The 24950-nt window shown below is 44.7% G+C and overlaps 2 protein-coding genes across 2 annotated transcripts in view; one reads left to right on the top strand and one right to left on the bottom strand.

Moving 5' to 3' along the window:
• LOC130044432 (multidrug and toxin extrusion protein 2-like) overlaps positions 1-24950 on the bottom strand; it is a 57595-nt gene that overhangs the window by 16721 nt on the left and 15924 nt on the right. Inside the window, exons 5-10 of the mRNA XM_056137161.1 lie at positions 23782-23824; positions 23125-23169; positions 22392-22489; positions 20336-20433; positions 12694-12807; positions 11063-11130 (exon numbers count right to left, since the gene is read on the bottom strand). Of these exons, the coding sequence (XP_055993136.1) occupies positions 11063-11130; positions 12694-12807; positions 20336-20433; positions 22392-22489; positions 23125-23169; positions 23782-23824 (466 nt within the window). The remainder of the gene's footprint in view (positions 1-11062; positions 11131-12693; positions 12808-20335; positions 20434-22391; positions 22490-23124; positions 23170-23781; positions 23825-24950) is intronic.
• Positions 13598-14167, top strand: LOC130044226 (60S ribosomal protein L17-like). Its single transcript, XM_056136883.1, has one exon. The coding sequence runs from the start codon at positions 13598-13600 to the stop codon at positions 14150-14152; it is 555 nt and encodes a 184-aa protein (XP_055992858.1). The 3' UTR covers positions 14153-14167.

Genomic DNA, 24950 nt, shown 5'->3' with positions numbered 1-24950 from the left:
TTCTGGGTCACATCTGGCAGTTGCTCAAGGATGACTTCTGGCTCTGTGCTCAGGTATCACTTCTGGCAGGGCTCGGAAGACGAAATGTGGTGCCAGGGATTGAACCCAAATTTGGCCACGTGCAAGGCACGCACCCTACCTCCTCTGCATACTATCACTCCAGCCCCATGCCTCCATATAACCATAGGGAGCAAAATCTTTGACTCAATACTTCAAAATTTCTTTCTTAGGGACTGGAGCAATAGTACAGTGGATAGGACATTTGCCTTGCATGCAGCCAATCTGGGTTTGATTCCCAGCATCCCATATGGTCCCCCGAGCACCGCCAGGAGTAATTATTGATTGCAAAGCCAGGAGTAACCCCTGTGCATCACTGGGTGTCACCCAAAAAGCAAATAAAGAAATAAATTTCTTTTTTTAAAAAAATCTAAGAAGAAATGGATGAGAGAATCTATTGGCTTTATTCCTGGGGACAATTTGGACATACGGAAAAAAAAATTAAATCAGAAGAAACAATGTAAGGATCAAAGAGCCCTGAGGCATTTGAGAGGAAGATGGATTCAGACCAAGGTCTTGCTCTCTGGGTGACTCAGTTGCAGTGAGGGTATATGCCACTTCCATCAAAAGGCAAAAGGACAAAGAGAAGGAAGCTGTGCCACCTCGGTCATGTCCTGAACAGAAGCAGAATAATGCTGACCACCATGAAAGCCAGAGAAACATGATTCACCTTTTATGCATAAAGGTCTTGGCAGGGAGTAGGGTGAGGGTCAGTAGAGACTGGAGTGGCATTTCCTTCCACACTGACGCAAGACCATCACTAAATTTGCAAACAATACTCACCAGCGTTTGCAATATCACATTAGGGGCCAGAGGGCTTGGCCGAAGGGCAGCAAGCATGTACACCAGAGGCCTTGAGTTGCATCCCCAGCACTGCCCGCCATGGCTAAGTGCTGTGACATGGTGCTCAGAGCCACAAGTGTGACATCCCCCAATCTCACCCCCCACAGTATACTACAACCAAGTGTTCAACACCCAGACAGCAAAACAACTGCAAAATGGAGGGAGGGGGGCAAAGGGAGAGAAAAGTCATATTGATGATGGTAACTAGTTTCTAGACTTTTCAGACAAGTTCTATATAAAACACAATTCAAATGGTTTTTTTACCCTTCACAAACTGAAAACAGTGATGTAACTGAAACCAAATCCTAGTCAGTCACTTCCTTGATTTGGACAAATGATCTCTTTGGACCCTGTTTCTTTGTGTATAAAGATGTGGGAAATAGCAGTTAATACCTTCCATGGGGTTTCAATGAAGATTCTGTCACTCTCTCTAAAAGGTCTTCAGTGATGCCTGCCTGAAGCATAAGTGAGACTCAAATGTTTCACCACATCTGCAGGCAAATGAGATGAGCACAGACTCATACCAGGTTCTATCTCTGGCACCACATGGTCCCCAGGGCACTGAAGGGTGCAGCCCTGCACAGCAGGGCCTGAAAACATCTAGACTTCTGAGTTATCCCCTTCATACCTCAGTTTTTCCCTGTACTCGGAGGAAAGTGCTGTCTGCTCCTGGGCTCCACCGTCCTGTCCTGACTCCATGCTCAGAACTATGTCAAGCTGCAGAGCATCCTCGGGCCCTTGCAGTGAACTGGCAGCCCAGTGGAGACCCCAGGCCTCCTGAACAGCGACTGGAGGAAAGCCAAGCAAGGAGAGTGGGGCTGGACAGACAATTTGCAGGTAAGGCGCCTGCCCTGGATTCAATCCCCAGCACCATTAGGAGTAATTCCTGAGCGCAAAGTCAGGAGTAAGCCTTGATCACAGCTGTCTGTGGCCCAAAAAACAAGAGGAAAGAAAGCAAGTTGGGAGTTGGGGTGGAGCGGGAATATGGGAACATTGGTGGAAGGAAGCTGATTGATTTAGGGATTGGTGCTGCAACATTATATGCCTAAAGCTCAAGAAATAACTTTGTAAATAACAGTTCTTTAATAAAAAAAAAAGGAAGGAAGGAAGCATGCAAGCAAGCAAGCAAGAAGTCAGTTATAATAAGTACTGACTATACACAAGTGTATTAGGTTTCCTTCAGGAGGGCCACCCCAGCGATTCTCAGGGCTTACTCCTGGCAGGCACGGAGCTCCATATGGGTGCCGGTATTGAACCTGGGTTAGACACATCTCCAGTCCAGTTATCAGGTTTTTTTAAGGAAGGGCCTTTAACAAATGGAAAAAATGCTGTGATAATATTAAGTGAAAGAAAAACAACTGACAAATGTGACAAAGTAAGGTGAATAAAAAGACTTGATACAGTTTTGTATAACTTGGGTGAAATGGAGGGCACCAAATTAAGTGACATAAGGCAGAGGGAGAAGAACAGATACTAGGTGATCTCAGTCGGCTGTAAAGTAGAGAATGGAACTGGGAACTAGGTTTTATTCAAGAACGACAAACTCTGGCTATGAGCACAACTCAGGTCACCAAGCAGGGGAGGAGTTGGTGGAGGGGGCAGAAGGGCAGGGGGGCCCTTGGACAGTTGGTGGTGGTGAAGGTGCAGTGACTGTACATCAGAACCATAAAGTTTAAAACTTACTAAAATCTGATTAAACTATAATAAAAAATTTTTTTAAAGATGGGAAAGGATGAGTCCAATATAATTCGAGTATACTTTTGTTATTTTTTTTAAGCCACATGCAGATGTGTTCAGGGCTTACTCTTAACTCTGCACTCAGAGATCCTTGTGGGCTAGGAGATCCATACGGGGGACAAGGGGTTGAACCCGGGCTGGCTGCACGCAGGGTAAGCACCTACTTGCTGTACTATTGCTCTGACCCCTTTATTTATTTACTGGTTTGTTTTGTTTTGGCCACACTCAGCAGTGCTCAGGGCTTACTCCTGGTTCTGTGCTTGGGGAAACATATGTGGTGCCGGGGATCAGAACTGTGTTGGATGCCTGCAAGGCAAGCATCTTACCCACTCTACTCTCTGTCCACCCCTAATTCGAGATATTTTGTTGTTGTTCTCTTGGAGGTGTTTTGTTCTATTTTGTTTTAGAATCACACCTGGCAGTGCTTAGGGCTTATTCCTGCTCTGCACTCCAGGATCACCTCTGGATGGGTTCTGGGGAACATATGTGTACCAGGGATCGAACCTGGTTTGGCCGCATGCGATGCTAGTGCCCACTCACTGTCCCATATTTCTGGCATCTGATGGTGTTTTATAAATTTCCTTTTTGTCCATGCTACTGGATTGGAAAGATATTCTATTTCTATTTTTGGTTATTCACCCTAAAATGTCAGAATTCAGGGCTCGGGGAGAACTCAGTGGCTAATGCACCTGCCTAGCAAGTGTGAGGTCGTGAGTGCCTGACACATGGGCAGAACATGGTCCCAGGGGCTCTAGCTGTTGTAGAACCTGTGGTGGACAAAAGTCAAATCAAAATAGATTAAAGACTTTAATATCATGGGGGTATGATGCCGCCAGCAGGTCAATCTGTACCTGTGAGGCGAGTGCATCAGCAGCCTGATGGTGCCTTCAGACTTTCAGATACCCCAAAATTGCTGCTGTGCCTATGGCCAGACACCAAAATCTTGGGGCAAAGTTTACCAAGAAAGTAAACAGTCAAAGGTTAGGTATGTGGGAGATACTACACTTTTAAAAACAGCACAGCGGGTAGGGCGTTCGCCTTACAAGTGGCCAACATGGCCGACCCGAGTTCGATTCCTCCGCCCCTCTCGGAGAGCCCGGCAAGCTACCGAGAGTATTCGGTACGCCAGACACAGTAACAACAAAGTCTCCAATGGAGACGTTACTGGGCCCGCTCGAGCAAATCGACGATCAACGGGAGGGCCTTTAGCTTTACCTTTACACCTACAAACCACCTCCGGCTCAGCTATATAATTGAAGGCATGGCCTCTCTGATCAAACTGCTTAATGGCCCTGATCCCAGAGACTCAGAAACAAATCTCAAAACTCAAAGGCTTTTGGCAGAAATGCGTCCAGTCCCTGCAGTAGGATGCTGGTGCTGGGCCACCCCATATGGGAATAGGTTTCGTGCCTTGGCCTGTTCCCCCTGGTGGCCCGGTGGCCATCAACCTCCAGAGGCCACTGGACAGTCAGTTTTGGGCCCACAGTGACGAGACACATGGTGCCTTATGGGATGGGGTGGAGCCAGCCCTTTACTCCCCACCCCAATGAGACCCTGAATCGCTGCCCACGAATGGCCTCTCTGGCTCCTGATCAAGCTGCTTAATGGCCATAATCCCTGAGACTCAGAAACAAATCTAGAAACCCAACAGCTTTTGGCAGAAATGCGTCCAGACCCCGCAGTAGGTTACTGTTGCCAGGCCACCCTAGGGGGAAAAGGGTGCTGTCCCTCCGTCTGCTCCTCCTAGGCGGCTCGGTGACTGCCATCCTCCAGAGGCCACTGGGCAGTCAGGTTTGGGCCCTCAGTGACGAGACACTTGGGGCCTCATGGGATGATGGTGGAGCTGGCCTTTTCCTCCCTGCCCCAATGAGACCCCGAGTTGCCACCCATGAACGGTCTTTCTGGCTCCTAATCAAGCTGCTTAATGGCCGTGATCCCAGAGACCCAGGAACAAATCTTGGAACCCAGCAAGTTTTGGCAGAAATCCCTCCAGATTTAAGTGTTAAAATTTCAGAATTTCAAAATTGTATGTCCACTACTGCAGCCACGCGACATCATGTTATTCATAACCAGCAAAAGAAAACAAATTGTCTACTGTTGCCTTTTCAGCAGATCTGAGTGTTGGGGTCACTGTCACTGTCACTGTCCTCCTGTTGTTCATCGATTTGCTCTAGCGGGCCCAGAAACATTGTGAGACTTGTTACTGTGTTTGGCATATTGGATACGCCACAGGGAGCTTGCCAGGCTTTGCCGTGCCGGTGAGATACTCTCAGTAGCTTGCCGGGCTCTCCGAGAGGGGTGGAGGAATCAAACTCAGGTCGGCCATGTTGGCTGCATGCAAGTCAAATGGCCTACCTGCTGTGCCACTGCTCCAGCCCAAGTGTTGGGGTAAAATCCCAAATAATAATGGTGGGTCTGGTATTGAAATATTGAATGTAATCAAAGTAGAGAGAGAGTAATGTGGAAATCATCTACCCCACAGGTAGAGGAGGGTGTGAAATGGGGGTATACTGGGGGTTTTGGTGGTGGAGAATGAGCACTGGTGAAGGTACGGGTGTTTCATTGTATGACCAAGACTTAAACCTGAAAGGTTTGTAACTGCTCTCATTATGATTCAATAAATAAAAGTATAAAAAATGAAAAAAAAATTAAGGTGGAGTTCATGCCCAATTTAATCAGCTAATCAGTGGCTGAATAAATAGCAGTACACCTACATAAAAAAATACTTTAATATCAGACCAAATCTGATTCCATAAGGTGCACAGAGGAAAATGTAGGCAGAACCTTCCATGACATTAAAGGTAAAGTCATCTTCAGGATGGAACACCACTGACCATGCAAGTAGAAGCAGAAATAAACAAATGGGACTACAGTAAACTAAGAAGCTTATGCATCTCAAAAGAAACAATGAGTGGGATACAAAGACAGCCCATAGAATATGAAAAAATATTTATCTACACCTATCTGATAAGGAGTTAATATCAAAGATATATATAAGGTCAAACTTTACAATAAAAAGACATCCAATCCCATCAAAAAAAGGGGGGGAGGGGATGAAGAAAAACTTCCTCAAAGAAGAAATATAAATGGCCAAAAAGCATATGAAAAAATATTCTACATCACTAATCATCAGGGAGCTGCAATCAAAACAACAATGAGGTATTATCTCACACCACAGAGACTGGCACACATCAAAAAGAACAAGAGTGGGGCTGGAGTGGCAGCACAGTGGATAGGGCATTTTGCATGAGGCCAACCTGGGTTCAATTACCAGAATCCCATATGGTCCACTGAGCACTGCTAGGAGTAATTCCTGAGTGAATGAGCCAGGAGTATCCCCTGTGATACTCCTGTGGGGGGGAAAAAAAAAACAAGAGCAACCAGTGAACCAGGGATAGTGAATATTTGGGGAGAAAGGGACTCTCATTCATTGCTGGTGGGAAATGCTGACTGGTCTAGTCTTTTTCGAAAACAATATGGACATTTCTCAAAAAAACTATGTGGCAATACCACTTCTGGGAACATACCCTTAGGGTCCAAAAAGCATCTGAACTTCTATGTTCATTGCAAACCTATTTACAATAGCCAGAATCTGGAACCAGCCTGAGAACAGAGATTAGCTAAAGAAACTATGGTACATCTACATAATGGAATACTATGCAGCTGTCAGGAAAAATGAAGTCAGGAAATTTGCTTATACATGGAGGGACATGGAAGCATCAAGCTGAGCAAAATGAGTCAGAGGGATAGAGACAGACATAGAATAATCACACTCAACTGCAGGATATAAAAAAACAGTGGTAAAGAAATTGATGTTGGAACATTATATGCCAATCATGAATAATTAAAAAATATTTTTTAAAAAAAACATAGAAGAAGGGGGTATGGTGCCGCCAGCAGGTCAGTCTGTACCTGTGAGGTGAGTGCATCATCAGCCTGATGGCAATGTCAGACTTTTAGATACCCCAAAATTGCTGCTGTGCCTTTGGCCAGACCCCAAAAACTTGGGGCGAAGTTTACGAAGAAAGTAAACAGCCAAAAGTTAGGTATGTGGGAGACACATCCACAAACTACCTCCGGCTCAGCTATATAATTGGAGGCATGGCCCTCTGGTTTCTGATCGAACTGCTTGATGGCCATGATCCCACAGTCTCAGAAACGAATCTCGGAACCCAAAGGCTTTTGGCAGAAATGTGTCCTCTTCCTGCAGTATGTTGCTGGCGCTGGGCCATTCCAGGAGGGAATAGGTTTCGTGCCTTGGCCTGTTTCCCCGGTGGCCTGGTGACCACCATCCTCCAGAGGCCACTAGATAGTCAAGTTTGGGCCTAAGTGACGAGACACACTGGGCCTCACCACATGGGGGTGGATCCGACTCTTTCTCCCCATCCCAACAAGACCCCCAGTCGCCACCTACAAACGGCCTCTCTGGCTCCTGATGAAGCTGATTAATAGCCATGATACCGGAGACTCAGAAACAAATCTTGAAACCCAGCGGCTTTTGGCAGAAATGCATCTGGACTGCATACAAGGTGGTCGCCGGCTCAGAGCTTATTGGAGAGCCAGGTATGAGCTGGTGGTGACGGGGCAACTGCAGTCTCATGAGAAGAAGGGCAGTACCAGCTCATCCTTCACGCCTTACCGAGGTCATGAGTTGACCCCCCACAAGCGGCTCTCTGGCATGGCCATGGCTCCAGAGGCAAAAGGACTTAATCCAGAACCTGGCAGCTCGTGGCAGAAAAGTGAATGGACCATGCATTAAACTACGGCGCCATGCCTCCCCAGGAGGGAAAGGGTGTTGCTCCCTTCCGCCTTGTTCCCCCCTGACAGCAAGGTAGCCACCACCTCAGGGCTTATTGGAAAGCCAGGTATGAACCGGCGGTGAAGGGGCAACTGCAGTCTCATGGGAAGGGGGACAGTACCGGCTCGTCCTTCACGCCTTACCAAGGTCATGAGTTGACCCCCCACAAGCGGCTCTCTGGCATGGCCATGGCTCCAGAGGGAAAAGGACTTAGTCTAGAGCCCAGCAGCTTTCAGAAGAAAAGTGAATGAACCATGCATTAAACTACGGCGCCATGCGTCCCCAGGAGGGAAAGGGTGTTGCTCCCTTCTGCCTTTTTCTCCCTGGCAGCAAGGTGGCCGCCGCCTCAGAGCTTACAGGAAAGCCAGGTATGAGCCGGCGGTGAAGGAGCAACTGCAGTCTCATGGGAAGGGGGCGGTACCGGCACGTCCTTCACGCCCTACCAAGGTCACGAGTTACCCCCATGAGCGGCTCTCCGGCACTGCCATAACACCAGACACACAGAAACCAATCTTGTAATTATTTCGCTCTTTGCAGAAATCCAAAATCGTGGCTGCGTGACATTATATGATTCTCATAACCAGCTATAGAAAACAAAACATTTCATAATGCCCTTTCAGCAATTCTGATTGTTTAGGGGGAAATTCTAAACAATAATGGTGCATCTCTTGTCGAAATAATGAATGTAATCAATGTAGAGAAGAGTTAAGTAGAAATCATCTGCCTCACAGACATTCGGAGGGGTGGGAGGGGGGGGTATACTGGGGTTCTTGGTGGTGAAAAATGAGTACTGGTGAAAGGAAAGGTGTTTGATCATTGTATGACCAAGACTTAAACCTGAAAGCCTAGTAACTTTTCCCACAGTGATTCAATAAATAAATATAAAAAGAAAAAAATTAAAAAAATTAAGGTGGAGTTCATGCCCAATTCAATCAGCTAATCTGGCTGAATAAATAGCAGTACTCCTACAAAAAAAATAGAAGAATAATACCCAAAGACATTAGAAATGAAGACTAGGAGGACTAGTCCACGGGGGGAAACTTGCCACAAGTGCATGTGTGTTGGGGGGAGGATCAGTTAAGACAGAGAAGGGTCCACTGATAATTAGAAATGATCACTGTGGATCATCAAAAGACTGAGTGCTGTGAGGAAGCAAATTTATAAGCACGATAGCCTTTCAGTAATAGTATTGCAAACCACAGTGCCTAAAAGGAAAAAGAGAGAGGAGAAGAAAAGTATCTGTCATAGAGGTGTCTGCTAGAGTGGGGGATGAAGGGAAACTGAGGACACTGGTGGCAGAAAATGTACACGGGTGAAAGGATGGGAATTGGAAAATAGTATGGCTTAAACCCAATGATGAACAACTTTGTAATTAAAAAAATTTATTAAGGTAGTAAAAGAAAAGGTATAAAAAATGATCTGAAGAAAAGGTAGAATCACTTAATCCCTCATATCACAGTCACCCCTCATCGCAGTCACCCCTGAGAACCAGGAGTAGTCCCCTATTAATTCTATGCTCGGTGTGGTTCAAAAACAAAAGAAGAGTTTCTGGGCAGATGCTGTTTGCCACAAGCCTCTCAAAAGCTCAAGCAAGAAGCGGGAAAAAAAAAAAACGCAACTCCTCGCTGGAGTATATCCTCATCACCAACAGCCCACTCTGGACAGAAGCACAGCCTGCCTCAAGCATCAACACCTCTGAAATCTGTCACTGCTCACCACTTCATGAAGTCCCTAGTCCCAGACCCACTTTGCCACCCATCTGCATCCCCCAGCACCAAACTCCCTCTGCAAATCACTCTTCAGAGCAGCTTCCACCATACTTTTCTTGATTTTTTTTTGTTTCTACATGAGCCTTAATTTCTTCCATTCCTGACTTCTAAATGGGGTTTGAGAATAAAAATATTTCCTTTTTTTCCCATGACTACATCAATTGCAGTAAAAATATTCTTTTCTTTTTCCACACACATGAACGGCAGGCTGGAGAGAATAGATGAAAGGATGGAGTGAAAGCCTGGCTTGTGGAGGCATTGGGTTTGATTCCCGGAACTGCATGTATCCTGAGCATCAGTGGGTGGCCCTACGGCCCCCAATACTGCAGTGCCCAGCCCCCAAACTGCAATGCCTGAGCAGCTCTGAACTAAGTGTCTGCAGGAGTGGCTGCAGCGCTCCCTGGGCCCATGCTGCACACACTCTCCCTGCAGAAACAATCCCACATGGAAACAAAACAGCCTATGGTGCCGTGGACTAGAGGAGCACTGGGATCTGGTCATTTTAAAAAGAAGCAGGCAGAGAGACAGTACAGTGGGCAAGGCACTTTCCCTGTGCATGGCCACCCTGTTAGATCCTCAGCACCCCACAGGGTCCTCCCAGCCCCACCAGGCATGACCCCTGAGCACAGAGTCACAGCGAAGACCTGACTAGGTGTGGTCCCCAAACACAAGAATAAGCTAAAACAAATAAAAGTGAAATAGAAAAAAACAAAACAAGAGAACTATTTTCATAGTTTGAATATTCAAAAAGCATTACAAGAAGTCCCAACACACAGACAGACAGACAGACACACACACACACGCGCGCGCGCGCACACACACACACACACACATACTTACACAGACTACGAGAGAGAGAGCACTCACCCTGCACAGTTGTTGAAGCTGGAAACTCTGGGGTAATTTTGTGCTCTTCCCATTCCCTGCCTTGTTTTCACATCCGAGCACTGAGTATGTCTTGTTGTCTGTCCCCACAGCACGGGACTCTGCCCCAGAAGCCTCTGAGTTGCCTGGCAAGGCGATTCCCACAGATCCTCCCAGTACCCCTCCCCTGCCTCCTCACCCCAGCCTGCTCTCTGAGCTGTGTCTGCAATGCCAGCAGCAAGTCCTTCTCCTCTTTCCTCACAAACCCTCAGCAGGGACCCAGTCGGGCTGACACACCAAGAGATCTTCTCTCTCCTGAAGCCTGGGCTCCAGCTCCTGTGCTAGGTCTCCTCTCCTTTCACCTCTCAGCACATGGCCAGTCCAGACATATTCCTGATTATCATTCCTGACAATCTCTATAAAAAGTGTCAGTTTCTGTTTTAAATCATATCAGACTTTTTTTTTACTCTTTTGGTGCATGCCACCTCTACCTGTAATAACTGAATTCATATATTTACTTGTTTATCTCTGTCCCCACTGAACCAAAAGGCACAAGAAGGCAACAGTATCCCCACCTTAGTCTCAATGGACCCAAGCTGCAACTCCTCTCTGCTCAACTTATATGCTAGCCACTGTTCTAAGTGTCTGACAGACATTAGCATATTCACTCTTCACCTGCTAGGGAAGTATTTGTTTTTCTCATTTTTTATGAGGAAATCAAAGCTCAGAAAAGTTAAGTAACAAGCCCATGGTCACAAAGTAGGATAACAGCATAGCCAGGACTTCAGTCTAGTATGTCCGACTCCCAAACCGGGAAAATGTTCTAGTATGTTCTCTGTTGTATATGTGCTCACTCACTCTCATGTCATCTGGTCCTTTCTTTTCTGGAACACAACATGGTGGGTACTCAACCCTGGCCAAGTGAATGCAATGACTATGACTCAACCGCATTTGTTCAAGGAAAGGGGTTGAGTCTTACCTTGAAAGATCTTACCATATAAGCTGCAGAGGCAAGTTCATAAACGATGGCCTGGGCTCCAAGTTCTGTGACATTAATCAGTCCTGAAATGACACACACGTACACATACTCAATACACATACATTTTAGAAAGTGAGTTTAAGCAAACATTTCTCTTACGGAACAAGAACACATCTAAATGTCAGAGAAGCCAAGCTTGCTACCAGCAGTGTAACCACACATCAGCAGAATTCACTATCTTCACTGAGAACCGCAGACAGCTTATCCCGGGAGCTGCTAAGGACTCAGGCAGCAAAGTATGAGACAGAGTCATTACAAGCCCCTACTCCCCCAGAATACAGAACACTAGGCTGTAAGTAGAAAATAATGAGTTTCCTAGAATTGCAGGTCATTCTCGAGGAGATTTGGGTCAAGCATGAAATGAAAGGAAAGAAAGCGACGGGAATTCCTACAGGACTGATGGAATTCAAGTTTCCACAGACATAGGAATTTGAGTGTCAATTGTTATCGCCCTTGGCCTATAGTCTTTTCTCCTCCTTCACTAGCAATATAACTAAGTGAACACTTTTGATCGACTATTATAGTTTTGATAGAAATAAAGATTGTATTTAAATCCAGAACCAAATTATTCATGTTGTAAATGTCTTAAAAACTTGGTATGATCTCAGGCTGGAGAGATAGCACAGCGGGTAGGGCGTTTGCCTTGCACGCGACTGACCCAAGTTCGATTCCCAGCATCCCATATGGTCCCCTGAGCACCGCCGGGAGTAACTGCTGAGTGCAGAGCCAGGAGTAACCCCTGTGCATCACCAGGTGTGACCCAAAAAAAGCAAAAAAAAACCAAAAAAAAACAAAAAGAACTTGGTATGATCTAGCAAATATCAGCTGGAGCTGAACGTGGACCAAGAGTCTGTGACCTAAATGTGGGTTTTCATTCTCCTACTTTGGTTTTTGTGGCCTTCCTCCCTCCCTCCCTCCCTCCCTCCCTCCCTCCCTCCCTCCCTTCCTCCCCTCCTCTCCCCTCCCCTCCCCTCTCCTCTCCTCCCTTCCTTCTTCTTTGGGTCACCTAATGGTGCTCAGGGCTGGCTCCTGGCTCTGCACTCAGGGTTCATTCCTGGCGAAGCTCGGGGAATCATTCAGGGTACCAAGGATGGAACCTGGGTCAGCCATGTGCAAGGCAACCACCATACCTGCTGTAGTATTGTTCCAGCACCATCCTACTCCACTTTGGCAAATCTGAAAGTGTCCTCCCTTTCTAAATCCATGAATGAAAGACTGGCAGTAGACCTAAAGCCCCCACCCCACTTGAATATGCTTAGAGTGCATTGAGAATTTAAACCAATATTGAAAACTTCCATGAGAACCTGCCGAAATGAAGCAGAAGCCAGACTGATAGTACAGAAGGTAGGGCACTTGCTATACATGCTGCTGACCTGGGTTCAATCCCTGGCACCCCATATGATCTCTCAAGCATCATCAGGAGTGAACCCTAAGTGTTGTTGGGTATGGCTCCCAAACTAAAAGATAAATAAATTAATTAATTGAATAAAATGAGGAGGAAGGAGAAGACCTTAAGTTTCTAGGAAAGCTCTGGTGGGCCACGATGAGTAGGCTGTCATGAGTTTCCCACTGAACTGTTGACAAACCTGCAAGTAGGGTTCCGATCTCAAAGGTCCACCACTCGATGCACACCATGAACATACTGGGAATTGCCAGCTGTATAAAGCAGCCCCACTCCTGGAAACATTCCTTTGACCAGCCTGGAGAATGGGAAGGAAATAAGCATTTCTTTTCCAGCTATTTCACATGCTCTCCCTCACCAAATGGTCAGAAAGCAGGAGTTCATCTGCTGTATTCATTACGATGTATTCAGCTGTAAGTTAAAAATACAACCATTCAATCTAGTTAAGCATTAAAAGCTTACATAACTGCTCCTGTAACTTAAGTCCAAGGGTAGAGGTTCAGTACTCAAGTGCAAAGAACTATGGCTTCCTGAATGACAATGAGGAGCTTCCAAGAGAAGGCTGATCAGGCAACCACAATGCTCACAATCCTTTTCTGCACAAACACTTTTTCTCATCTTTGACCTCTTCCGCATGAGATAGCACACTTTAAATCCCTCTTCCCAGTCTTGGCTATCATATCATTGATAACTGTAAGTTCAGTTTGTTTGTTTTTAAATTCATTTTCTTCTTCCCCTTGTTGTAGTCAGGATTGTGACAGAAAGGGTCATACAGATTACAGTGTTCCCATTTAGCTGTGGGACCATATGGATACTGAGGATTGAACCTGGGCTGGTTACCTTATCTACTATACTATCGCCCTAGCCCCTTTCATTTTTAAAATTCAATTATTATTGTTATTGGTTTGGAAGCCATACATGGTGGTACTTTGGGGCTACTCTCAGCTCTATGTTTAGGACTCACTTGAAACTGGGTTCAGGGGAGGCTCAGGGGACCATACTGTACTGGATCTATTTTATTTGTTTCTGAGCCAAAATCCAAAAATACCCAGCACTCTCTCCCATAAGTGGCAGTCAGAGGTCCCGAGATGGTGCGTAACTCTTTGGTCCCCAAGAACCCGATGAAATTATGCAAGTTCCAGGGCTCAAACTTTTGTGTGCACTTCAAGAACACTGGGGAAACGGCTCACACCATCAAGGGCATGCATATCAGAAAGGCCACTAAGTACTTGAAGGACGTCACTCTGCAGAAACAGTGTGTGCCCTTCCTGTGTTACAACAGTGGCATTGGCAGGTGCGCCCAAGCCAAACAGTGGGGCTGGACACAGGGTCGTTGTCCCAAAAAGAGTGCTGAGTTTTTACTGCACATGCTTAAAAATGCAGAAAGTAATACTGAACTCAAGGGTTTAGATGTGGATTCTCTGGTCATTGAGCATATCCAGGTGAATAAAGCACCCAACATGTGCTGCAGAACTTATAGGGCTCATGGGCGAATTAACCCCTATATGAGCTCTCCCTGCCACACTGAGATGATTCTTACTGGAAAAGAACAGATTGTTCCTAAACCTGAAGAGGAAGTTGCACTGAAGAAAAAGATATCACAGAAAAAACTGAAGAAGCAAAAACTTATGGCCTGGGAATAAGCTCAGCCTAAAATAAAAATCAAAGTAAACTAAAAAAAAAAAAAAACCCAGCACTGCTCAGAGCTTACTGCTGGCAGGTTTGAGAGACCATATGGGATGTAGGGATCAAACCTGTGCAAGGCAAACTTCCTCCCCCTGGACCATACTGTACTGGATATTGGACCCGGGCAAACCATATTCAAGCATGCACTCAACCCCACCTAAGGGGGGCAGGGGAATAGGGGTGCCAGAGCTAAACCCAGGCCCCATGCAGGTCAAGCATTAAGCCCATGTGGCACGGGCTCCACGTAAACAATTTATCTCCTAGGCATTTGGTAAACTTGCTTAGCCCCAAGGAAGACTCATATTCAATGGTGCAGCTATAGCCCTTTCTTCTGCTGCTTATGCCCCAGTTCAAGCTGCTCTTCTCTCTGTGCTCTGATCTTCTCTTTCTCATTTCTCTGCCCTGCAGTCCTCACTGCAGCTCTCTGCAATGTTCTTAGACTTTCTCTTTTCTGTTTCCCCACTATCCCTTAAGCTGTGTCTTATCTTATTCTCATTCACTTACTGCTTCAAATTTCAGCAATTATAGTTTCTACTTCTAAGTATTTACTTGGTTCTTTTATATCTGAAATGAGAAACAAGACAACTATACTACCTTTCAGTACATCTAGACAACACTGTATTTAAAGTACTAGCTAAAGTAATCAAAAAGGAAGAAACGGTCATCAACATTAGAGAAGGGGTAAAAGTCTATGTGTTGATTCATGACATCCAAGATCGAGAAAAAAAAAGAATTCACAAGAAAATTAATAGAGTAAGTAAAAGAGGTCAGAGGAGTTTCAGAGGACAGACAGAACACAAAGAGACAGAAAGCTGATGAGAGGGTAGGGGGAAGGAAATAGGAAGATAGTGCCCAGCAGGCATGCTCTCAGGAGTGCGATGGAAAGGTTTGGAATAGTTGGTGGTGATGGTTTGCACAACACTGCAAATATATTTAATATTTTCATTCATTCATTCATTCATTCATCATCCTGTTATTCGTCAATTGCCTCGAGCAGGCCCCAGTAACGTCTCTTTCATCCTAGCCCTGAGATTATATTCAAGGCTCTTTAGGAGAATGAGACCCATCATTGTTACTGGTATTTGGCATATTTGGTACACCACGGGGAGTTTGCCAGACTCTGCCCTGTGGGCAGGCTACATTCGATAGCCTGCAAGTTAGTCCATTTAATATTTTATTAAGTACTTAATATTATTTTGACCTTCACATTCAAAAATGGTTAAAATGGCAAGCTTTTTGTAATTTATAGTAAGCTTATGAATACATGGACAGTATATTTTATTTCAATTTATTTTCTTAAATTTTTATTAGTGAAACATCATGAGGTACAGTTGTAGACTTACAAATTTTTGCGCTTGGGTTTCAGTTATACAATGATCGAGTACCCATCCCTCCACCAGTGCCCCTTTTCCACCACCACCAGTCCCAGTATCCCTCCCCCCCCCCCCCCCAATCCTCTCATCCCACCCTACCCTGTGGCAGGGCATTCCCTTTTGTTATCTCTCTCCTTTTGAGTGCTGTGGTTTGCAAAAGAGACACTGAGTGGCAATCTTGTTCAGTCTATAGTCTACTCTCATCACGAATTTCCCATCCTGAGAGGAACCTCCCAACACCCTTTATTTGGTGCTCCCTTCTCTATCTGAGCTGTCTTTTCCCCTAGCATGTGCGGCTGTCCTCAAAGCCATAGAGTAATTCTCCTGGTACTTATCTCGGCTATTCTTGGGTGTAGTCTCCTATTTTGTTACTTTATGTTCCCCAGATGAATGCAATCTTTCTATGTCTGTCCCTTTCTTTCTGACTCATTTCGCTTAGCATGATACTTTCCATGTAGTACCATTTGTATGTGAATTTCATGACTTCATCTTTTCTAACAGCTGCCACAGTACTCCACTGTGTAGATGTACCAAAGTTTCTTTAACCAGTCATCTGTTCTCGGGCACTCAGGTTTTTTCCAGATTCTAGCTATTGTAAAGAGTGCTGCAATGAACAAACAAGTGCAGATGTCACTTCGACTATACTTTTTTGCCTCTCTGGGATGTATTCCCAGGAGTGGTATTGCTGGGTCAAATGGGAGCTCAATTTCTAATTTTTTGAGGATCGCATGGATAGTATATTTTAGATATTTAGGTTACTTGTAGCGATAGTTTAAGATAGTTAGATATCTGGTCACTGGAGTGATAAGGCTTTTGTTTGCTTGATTGTTTGCAACAGCTGCTGCTGCCAGCAATGATCTGACCCAGAAGTACTTGGGGTCACCATGATCAGGTAACAATGCCCAGGTACCAATGCCTGATAAGGATCAAACTCCAGGTCTTACATATGCTAAGCTCCTGCTCCACCAGTTGAAATATCTCCAGTCCTCAAACTGCACTTTATTTAGGTATTGAGTTGTAGAATGAGAGATCTGACCCAAACACATGAGGATAGGATTATGAGAGGTTCAACATAATCCCCCAGATAACAAAAAAAAAATCATATTTTGAAAACACTAAGTTAAAAACACAAAAACACAGGTCCAAAACCAGATTTTTTAAAAAATATGATTCAATAACTTAACTTTATAGAATACTGCGGAATTTCAACTGTACCTCATGGTGTTTCATTAATAAAAATTAAAAAAAAGAACTAGTATATGCAAATATAAAAAAAAAGAAACTACAACAACAAAATGGTTGGAGTTAATCAACCAGTGGATTTAGTATCTTAGTTAAACACAGCCACAAATATCGCTGATATTACATTCCACATTATTTTTTTCTCAGTTGATATCTTTTCTGTCAAACTTCACTCTTAAAGTGAAGGACACAGGGTGATTTGTAAGGAACAAGGAAAATTTTATTTGTTTGTTTGGAGGCCACACCCAGTGGTGCACAGGGCTTACCCTAGCTCAGGGCTCAGGGATCACTCCTGGTGGAACTCAGGGAACCATATGTGGTGCTGGGAATCGAACCTGGGTTGGTAGGGTGCATATGAAGCAAGAATTCCGTCCACAGTACTAGTGCTCAGGCCCCAAGCAGAATTTTTTTACTTGCATTTTCATTCACTAGTCTTAAAACCAGGAGCTGTGAGCAGTTTTCTCTAAACAAAAGCTTCCTTCCTGAGGAGGGAGGGAGGGAGGAAGAGAATGAGAGAAAGAAAGAGAGAAAGAGAGAAAGAGAGGAAGGGAGAAAGAAAGAAAGAAAGAAAGAAAGAAAGAAAGAAAGAAAGGAAGGAAGGAAGGAAGGAAAGAAGGAAGGAAGGGAGGGAGGGAGAGAGAGAGGGAGGGAGGGAGGGAGGGAGGGAGGAAGGAAGGAAGGAAGGGAGAGAAAGAGAGAAAGAAAGAAAGAAAGAAAGAAAGAAAGAAAGAAAGGAAGGAAGGAAGGGAGGGAGGGAGGGAGAGAGAAAAGGAGGGAGGGAGGGAGGGAGGAAGGAAGGAAGGAAGGAAGGAAGGGAGAGAAAGAGAGAAAGAAAGAAAGAAAGAAAGAAAGAAAGAAAGAAAGAAAGAAAGAAAGAAGGAAGGAAGGAAGGAAGGAAGAGGGAGGTGTAGGGTAACAATTGATTTGTCCTTTCTCCCTTGCCACAAGGAGCTTAAGTTTATCAGTTACACCCATCACAGTGCTCTTTGTCACTCCCATTCCTTTATCTGTAACCTCTTCTCTATGCTCTCTTCCTCAACCAGTTAATCAGCTTTTCCCCCTAATCAGAATCTGTTAATTTGTAAGGTCAGATCCTTCTAGGACTCTGAACTTGTATTGTAAGTTATTATTGCCTTTCTCCTCTCCTTATGTCTTATAGTTTACTTTAAAGCAATGTCCTTTTAGTATAAATACAAATATTATGTTATAGTTAATATTATCTCCTCTGCCCCTCTCAGAGAGCCCTGCAAGCTATGGAGAGCATCTTGCCCGCACAGCAGAGCCTGGCATTTTAGATATGCCAAACACAGTAACAACAAGTCTCAAAATGGAGACGTTACTGGGCCCGCTCGAGCAAATCGATGAACAACGGGAGGACTATGACTGAGTTAATATTATATAGTTAATATTACGCACAATATATAGTTAATATTATGCTTTTGTAATTTAGGATTTAATTGGCTTTGAATATTATTCACTCCCGGGCATCTGCTTTCTCGACTTAAGCCTCAGTTGCCCTTAGTTCCTAGCACCCCAAAAGCAGGGTCCCGACAAGAGACTGAATGGACCCAGGGCAAGCTGTGAGCTACCCTGGCATCGAAATGGGCCAGGCCAATGTGCCACGATTCTTTTTTTTTTTTTAATTTTTGTTAGTGAAACACCATAAGGTACAGTTGTAGACTTACAAATTTTTGTGCTTGGGTTTCTGTTATACAACGATTGAGTACCCATCCCTCCACCAGTGCCCATTTTCCACCACTACTGATCCCAGTATCCTTCCCACCCCCCATCCCCCCATCCCACCCTGCCTCTGTGGCAGGGCATTCCCTTTTGTTCAGTGCCATGATTCTTAACTATAAGTTAAGAGCTTGATCATGGACAAATGCTGTCATGATCCAAAAAGTAACAACGAGACTAGGACCCTGCTAGGGATAAGAAAGACTAATCTAGCCTGAGCACTGTAGCCTGTGATCGAGATGGCCCTAGGAGAGCAATTCTATAAGCTTAATGTATCTCTTACTGTGTCCATACAAAATGATTAATATTATGAATGTTCATATGTTTGTTGGACAAGGAGAGGAGAAACACACCCATGGGATTCCGCGCTTGGATAGTTGTCCTGCTAAATGGGTATCTGTCCTAGAAGAAGTACCTCCTGAGGGAAAGAACTTTACCCCTATTGATCGTGACCACAGCTATGTGTAAGCACCAATCCTTCATAAGGTAAGGCCCTCCCGTTGATCATCGATTTGCTCGAGCGGGCCCAGTAACGTCTCCATTGGAGACTTTGTTGTTACTGTGTCTGGCATATCGAATACTCTCGGTAGCTTGCCGGGCTCTCCGAGAGGGGCGGAGGAATCGAACTCGGGTCGGCCATGTTGGCCGCTTGTAAGGTGAACGCCCTACCCGCTGTGCTATCGCTCCTTTAACTAGGCTGTAAGAGTGCGCTGGGGAATCAAGAGGCAGACTCCAGAAGAAGGAGAAAGGGGATCAGAATCCAGATTCCAGATTCCAGAGCCAGAAGGAGAATGAAGGGGGATTGAGGAGGAGAATGAAGTAGCATGGGGGAGGAAGAAGCAGGAGGAGAATCAGAGAGGAATAAAGATGGGAATGGAATAAACTGCGACTGACACCAACCAGCCTGGCCCTCCTTTCCTTCCTTCGCCTGTCCACCGCCATCCACCTTCCCCAGATGGGCGAAAGTGGTGTGAGACTACCTAACGCGGGCAGTGGGAAAACAGACCGCAGCAGTCTTTTTGTGTTTATACATCTGGCGTCCCTGGGTGCTGCCCTTTTTGAGTTTACATAGGGAGGGAGGAAGGAAGGAGTGAGAAAGGAAGAAAGAAAAAGAAAGAGGAAAAAATCTCATAGACACTGTACATGGAGCGATAGCACAGCGGTAGGGCATTTGCCTTGCACGCAGCCAACATGGCCGACCCAAGTTCGATTCTTCCGCCCCTCTCAGAGAGCCCGGCAAGCTGCCGAGAGTATCTCGCCCGCATGGCAGAGCCTGGCAAGCTCCCCGTGACGTATTCGATATGCCAGACACAGTAACAACAAAGTCTGCAATGGAGACGTTACTGGGCCCACTCGAGAAAATCGATGAACAACGGGAGGGCCTTTACCTTTACCTTTTAAGTAGCACTGTAGCACAGTTCTCCCATTGTTCACTGATTTGCTCGAGCAGGCACCAGTAACGTCTCCACTGTGAGACTTGTTGTTACTGTTTTTGGCATATTGAATACGTCTCGGGGAGCTTGCCAGGCTTTGCTGTGCGGGCAAGATACTCTCGGTAGCTTGCCGGGCTCTTCAAGCCAGATGGAGGAATCAAACCCAGGTTGGCCATGTGCAAGGCAAACACACTACCCGCTGTGCTATCCACTCCAGCCCTTAACTTAAGTATTTTCTATAATATTATAATTTCCCCAAATGAAAAATCAAAAATTCTCTGGGGAAAAAAGTTTAGAAACCAGAATGATATCCTCCCAATAACAAAATAAATCTAGGGCATCAGTTTCCTCATACCTCCCCAGGTGCTGGTATAGATTTTCTTCCACCGAATGTACAGGAATAGAAGAGCACACAAGAAGAACTGGGAAGTCGTGTTTGCCCAGGCAGATCCTCTGAAGAAGAAAAGGTTGTCATTACCTATGCGAGTATCATAACTATTAAGCTCCTGAAATCTCATTCTCTGGATATTTTAAACCCCTTCTTCATTGCTAACAGACTTGGGTTTTTTTTCCCACCAAGACTGAAAGTTGGAAGAACAAATGTTACCATTCATCAGTGAAAGAACAAAGGGACATAAAAATGTACCCCAAGCCTTGTCCTAGCCTTAAAGAACCCATCAAATCAAGTTTTAAGCACAAAAAGTTCAAAATGACCTACCAAATAGCTACTGTGTTCACAATGTTAATCTAGGTCATAGCAGTTTTATTTCTCAGATTATAATAAACACGTTTTCATTTATAAAATAACTACAAAGTATCTTCGATAAATGACCTGAGACGACCACACATTCAACCAAGCCCAGTTCGTCAGAGTTGGGAACTTTGTCTTCTCTTCCATTTTTCTAGTTCACGCTCCTGACCAATCCTCACATTATTAATCCATTCTTATATTTTCTTCTCTTACCCATCTATTGCCAAACTGGTTCTGAGATTCTCTGTAACAGGAGAAGCTGGATGCTGCTCAGTGCTTACTGGATCACCAGCCCCTGCCCAAGCCTGCCCATAGATCCTCAGCCCTAAAAAAGTCTCATTCCATTTTCTGGCATAAACAAATGCTGCACATGTTTTATTATTATTATTATTATCATTATTATTATTATTATCATTATTATTATAATTATTGATTAGTCTTATGTTCCAACTTGTCAGTACCCTTTAGTTCACTGCTTTCATCTTTTTTTCTTAGTGTAATTAATTATAAATACCCAGTATTAACATTAATATGTATAAACAGCCTCCATACAAACAAAAGTCTTGGGGCCAGAGAGATAGTACAGTGGGTAGTGCACTTGCCATACCTGTAACCTACCTGGGTTCAATCCCCAGCACTCTATATGGTTTCCTGACCATCTTCGGGAGTGACCCCTGAGCTCAGAGCCAGGATTAAGCTCTGAACAACTCAGAGTGTGGCCAAAAAATTTAAGAAAAAAAACTTTTTTAAAGGAACAAAAATCTTATGAAAATTATCCTGTATCACCTTGTAGTTCTTACTTGACTGCATTTTATTCAACACATATTTCTTGCTGGGGGGCGGGGGTTGGGGGATGGGGTGCAGGGACATCCCTTGCAGGGCTCAGAGGGCTGGGAGGCCATTCTTGACATTGGTGAAAGCAAGGGCCCAAGGATGTGCTGCTTGGCCATGAGATACTGCTTGGGCCCCATGGTGCTAGTGATAACCTGTTACTCTGATGAGGATCTCCAGGGCCACACAAAGCATGAACCTTAACCACTGTACTGGCATTCTGGGTCCTGTATTTCATTTTTTAAGTGATTCACTATACCAGTTTTCTTTTAGAAAGAAACAGACTGCTCTAAAGTGCCTATAAACCATTAGGCTCACAGGACTGCTGGCAGGACCCACCAGCCCAAAGGGCCAGAGCGTGAGACAGCTGTCAAGCACCTGAGGGACCAACAGATGGGACAGTGCCACAACCTGAGTCGAGCTTCTCAAACTCTCAATTCTCAATCTTCATAAAGATGGAACTTGATTCCATTCTGTGTGATTCAGAGACACTGGGAGAATCCCTAGAAACATCTATCTTCCCTTGCCTTTGTCGGGTCAATCCTCAAGGCTTCACAGTGCTCTTCAGTCTAACTCCACTTCAACATGGGGGTGTCAGTTTTCACGTGGTCTCCCAGGACACTCTCCCTATTCCTCGTAGACTCACCCCCACTGCCCTCCCAGCAGCCTGGGCCAGTGTCCCAGGGCCCGACTGCCTCCCAGTCTCTCAGAGCAGGGGCACCTCCGGGTACTCCTACCAGCTGTGTCACTTTCAGTGACCCTGCCCTAGGTAGAGACCCAACACCCAGAAGACTAGTCAGATCTGCTGAGCAAATGGGCCACTACTCACAGCACTCCAAGGTCCAGGACGTAGAGCAGCAGGATGTTCATGCCCACGTTGATGATATTCGCTACAATCCCAGTAATTACCTGAGGCATGATGATGCCCTAAAATCTCCCAAATAGAAACGCATAAGCATTTTTCAAAAGCAAATCAGCTCCACAGTGTGAAAAAATATAGATTGGAATGAATATAGGGACCACATCCTATAGTTCAGCAGGGAGCATTTGCCTTGCACGTGGCTAACCCAGGTTCTACCCTTGCCACCCCATATGGTGCCCTGAGCCCGCCAGGAGTGAGCCCTGAGCAAAGAGCCGTGAGTCAGCCCTAAGCACAGACCTAGGAGTCAGCTCTGAGCACTCCCCAAACAAACAAACAAACAAACAAAAAGCATATTCTCTGTGTTTGCCACAAGACCAAAATGGAGGTGCCCAGTGGAGGTGGGCCAGGCCATCACCTGGGTTAAAAGCCAGAGGAGATGCAGAAACAAGAGGTGGCCTGGAGGAGTGTGACAGATTGACAACATCACCATCATCATCATCATCATCATCATCACCATCATCATCATTATCACCATCATCTCTCCTTGCCTGACAAAATGCACCCCCACCCCCAGCCAATCTCCCAGAAAAGAGCGTGGGTGGCAGGGAAAATTGTGGGTTGCTTTTATGGCTAATTCATGAAAAATAGAGAGTATCAATTTCCAGTATTAGGGAATAAAAACATAAAAAAGAATCTGTACCTGACTTTGTAAATATCTTGTTTGCAGCTGGAATAGAAATGCGGCCTAGAAAATGAAATAGAAAAACAAGCATTAATACAAAAGTGTAATTCCAACCATTTCCTTCAGTTCTGTAGTTTCATAAAGGATATCCTTTTGATATGTGGCCTACTTAGAGAATCAGAGCCACACTGCACAAACACTAGGCACTTTCCAGAGTGGCCCCCCAAGAGACAGTACAAAAGTTACAGTTTGAGTAGTTACAAGGGTACTGCTATTATGGTACCTAAATATGAGATTTGGGTACCAATAAAAGGCCATTACTTCTCACCTGCTCCTCCCCCCCCCCCCGCCACACACACACACACACACACACACACACACACACACACACATACACACCATACACATGTCATTCCCCCCCAAATCCCAGAGGAGCCTCAAGGAACATTCAGATTAATTTGCATTCAAAAGTAACTAAAGAGGAAGGAAAGTTTCTTCCCCTCACCTCAGTCTTTGCATTTAATTTAAGCTGCTGGACATCAGAATGGTACAAACTCTGAGAATTAGGTAGGGAAGACCAATAAGCACTCTGATAAACAAAGGAGGGAGAAGGGCATGCACACAAAACACGAGCTGCTTCATGTATCAAAATGCGAGAGTATCTGCAACACTTACAGGAAGAGCAGGAATAAAAATCATCACATAAATTTGGGCTAGTCTGAAATAAACAACAAAAACCCAGCAGTTAATAGTAAACCAATTACAGGTCTTACTGTCTTCAAACTGAATCCACAGCGTTATTTTTTGTTCCTTTTTTTGTTTTGTTTTTATTTAAATTTATTTATTTATTTATTTATTTATTTATTTTCAGAGCATTACAAAGCTGTTCATGATTGAATTTTAGTCACAGAGTATTCCAACATCCATCCCTCTTCCAGTTACATTTTTGGGCACCAGTATCCCCAGGTTCCCTGCCAACACCCCTTGACCCCCATCCCTTGCCTGTCTCTTGGGCAGGCTCTTTTATTCTCTCCTCCCCCCCACCTTTGGGCATTGTAGTTTGCATTATTGATACTGAAATGTTATCAAAAATATCCTTTTACCTACTTTTAACCTCCAGATCTTGTCTAGCGTTATCATTCCGAGCTACTATTGGCATTGCGGTCTCTTCTCTATCTTATCTACCCTCAGTCCCACAAACACTTGTGGTTAGTTCCAACCACTGACCAGTCCTCCTAACCCCTGTTTACCCTGGCCATGGATATTAACCTTCTACTATACATATATATATTTTATATACCACAAATGAATGCAGTCATTCTCTATCTGTCTCTTTCCTTCTGACTCATTTCATTCAGCATGATACTCTCCCTGCCCATCCATTTATAGGCAAATTTTATGGCTTTATTTTTCCTGACAGCTATATAGTACTCCATTGTGTAGATGTGCATAGTTTCTTTATCCATTTGTCTGTTCTTAGGCACTTGGATTCACGGTTTTTTAGAAATTAAAACTAATTGACATAATACAAATTTAATAACAACTTTAAGTAATTTTTCTATAATCAGAGGTTCTAACCAGAGACTCCTAAACTTTCTTGACCTGATGCCCCCTTTTTAAGAAAAAAAGGAACAAACAGCGACTCCCTGAAAATGTACCTTCTTTATGCCAACAAACAGGAAGTGTTCCCAAAATTGTAGTACTGGTCCGCCAACCTTTATTTCATCAACCCTGCTCTGGAGCAGGTAAGGCTCAGGGAAGTGGTAAAATCACTCACTTTGGGAAATGCTGTTCTAACCACTGCATTAGGCCTTCTAAGGGCAGGACTTACTGGAGAAATTGGG

This window comes from Sorex fumeus, unplaced genomic scaffold, assembly GCF_029834395.1.
Source record: "Sorex fumeus unplaced genomic scaffold, SorFum_2.1 ptg000122l, whole genome shotgun sequence".
Lineage (NCBI taxonomy): Eukaryota > Metazoa > Chordata > Mammalia > Eulipotyphla > Soricidae > Sorex > Sorex fumeus.
The sequence above is the reverse complement of the archived record's forward strand: the minus strand, read 5'-3'. Positions and strand labels throughout refer to the sequence as shown.

Bases quoted from the DNA above. Each gene is read 5' to 3' on its own strand.
- LOC130044226 (XM_056136883.1), top strand. From the start codon at position 13,598: ATGGTGCGTAACTCTTTGGTCCCCAAGAACCCGATGAAATTATGCAAG.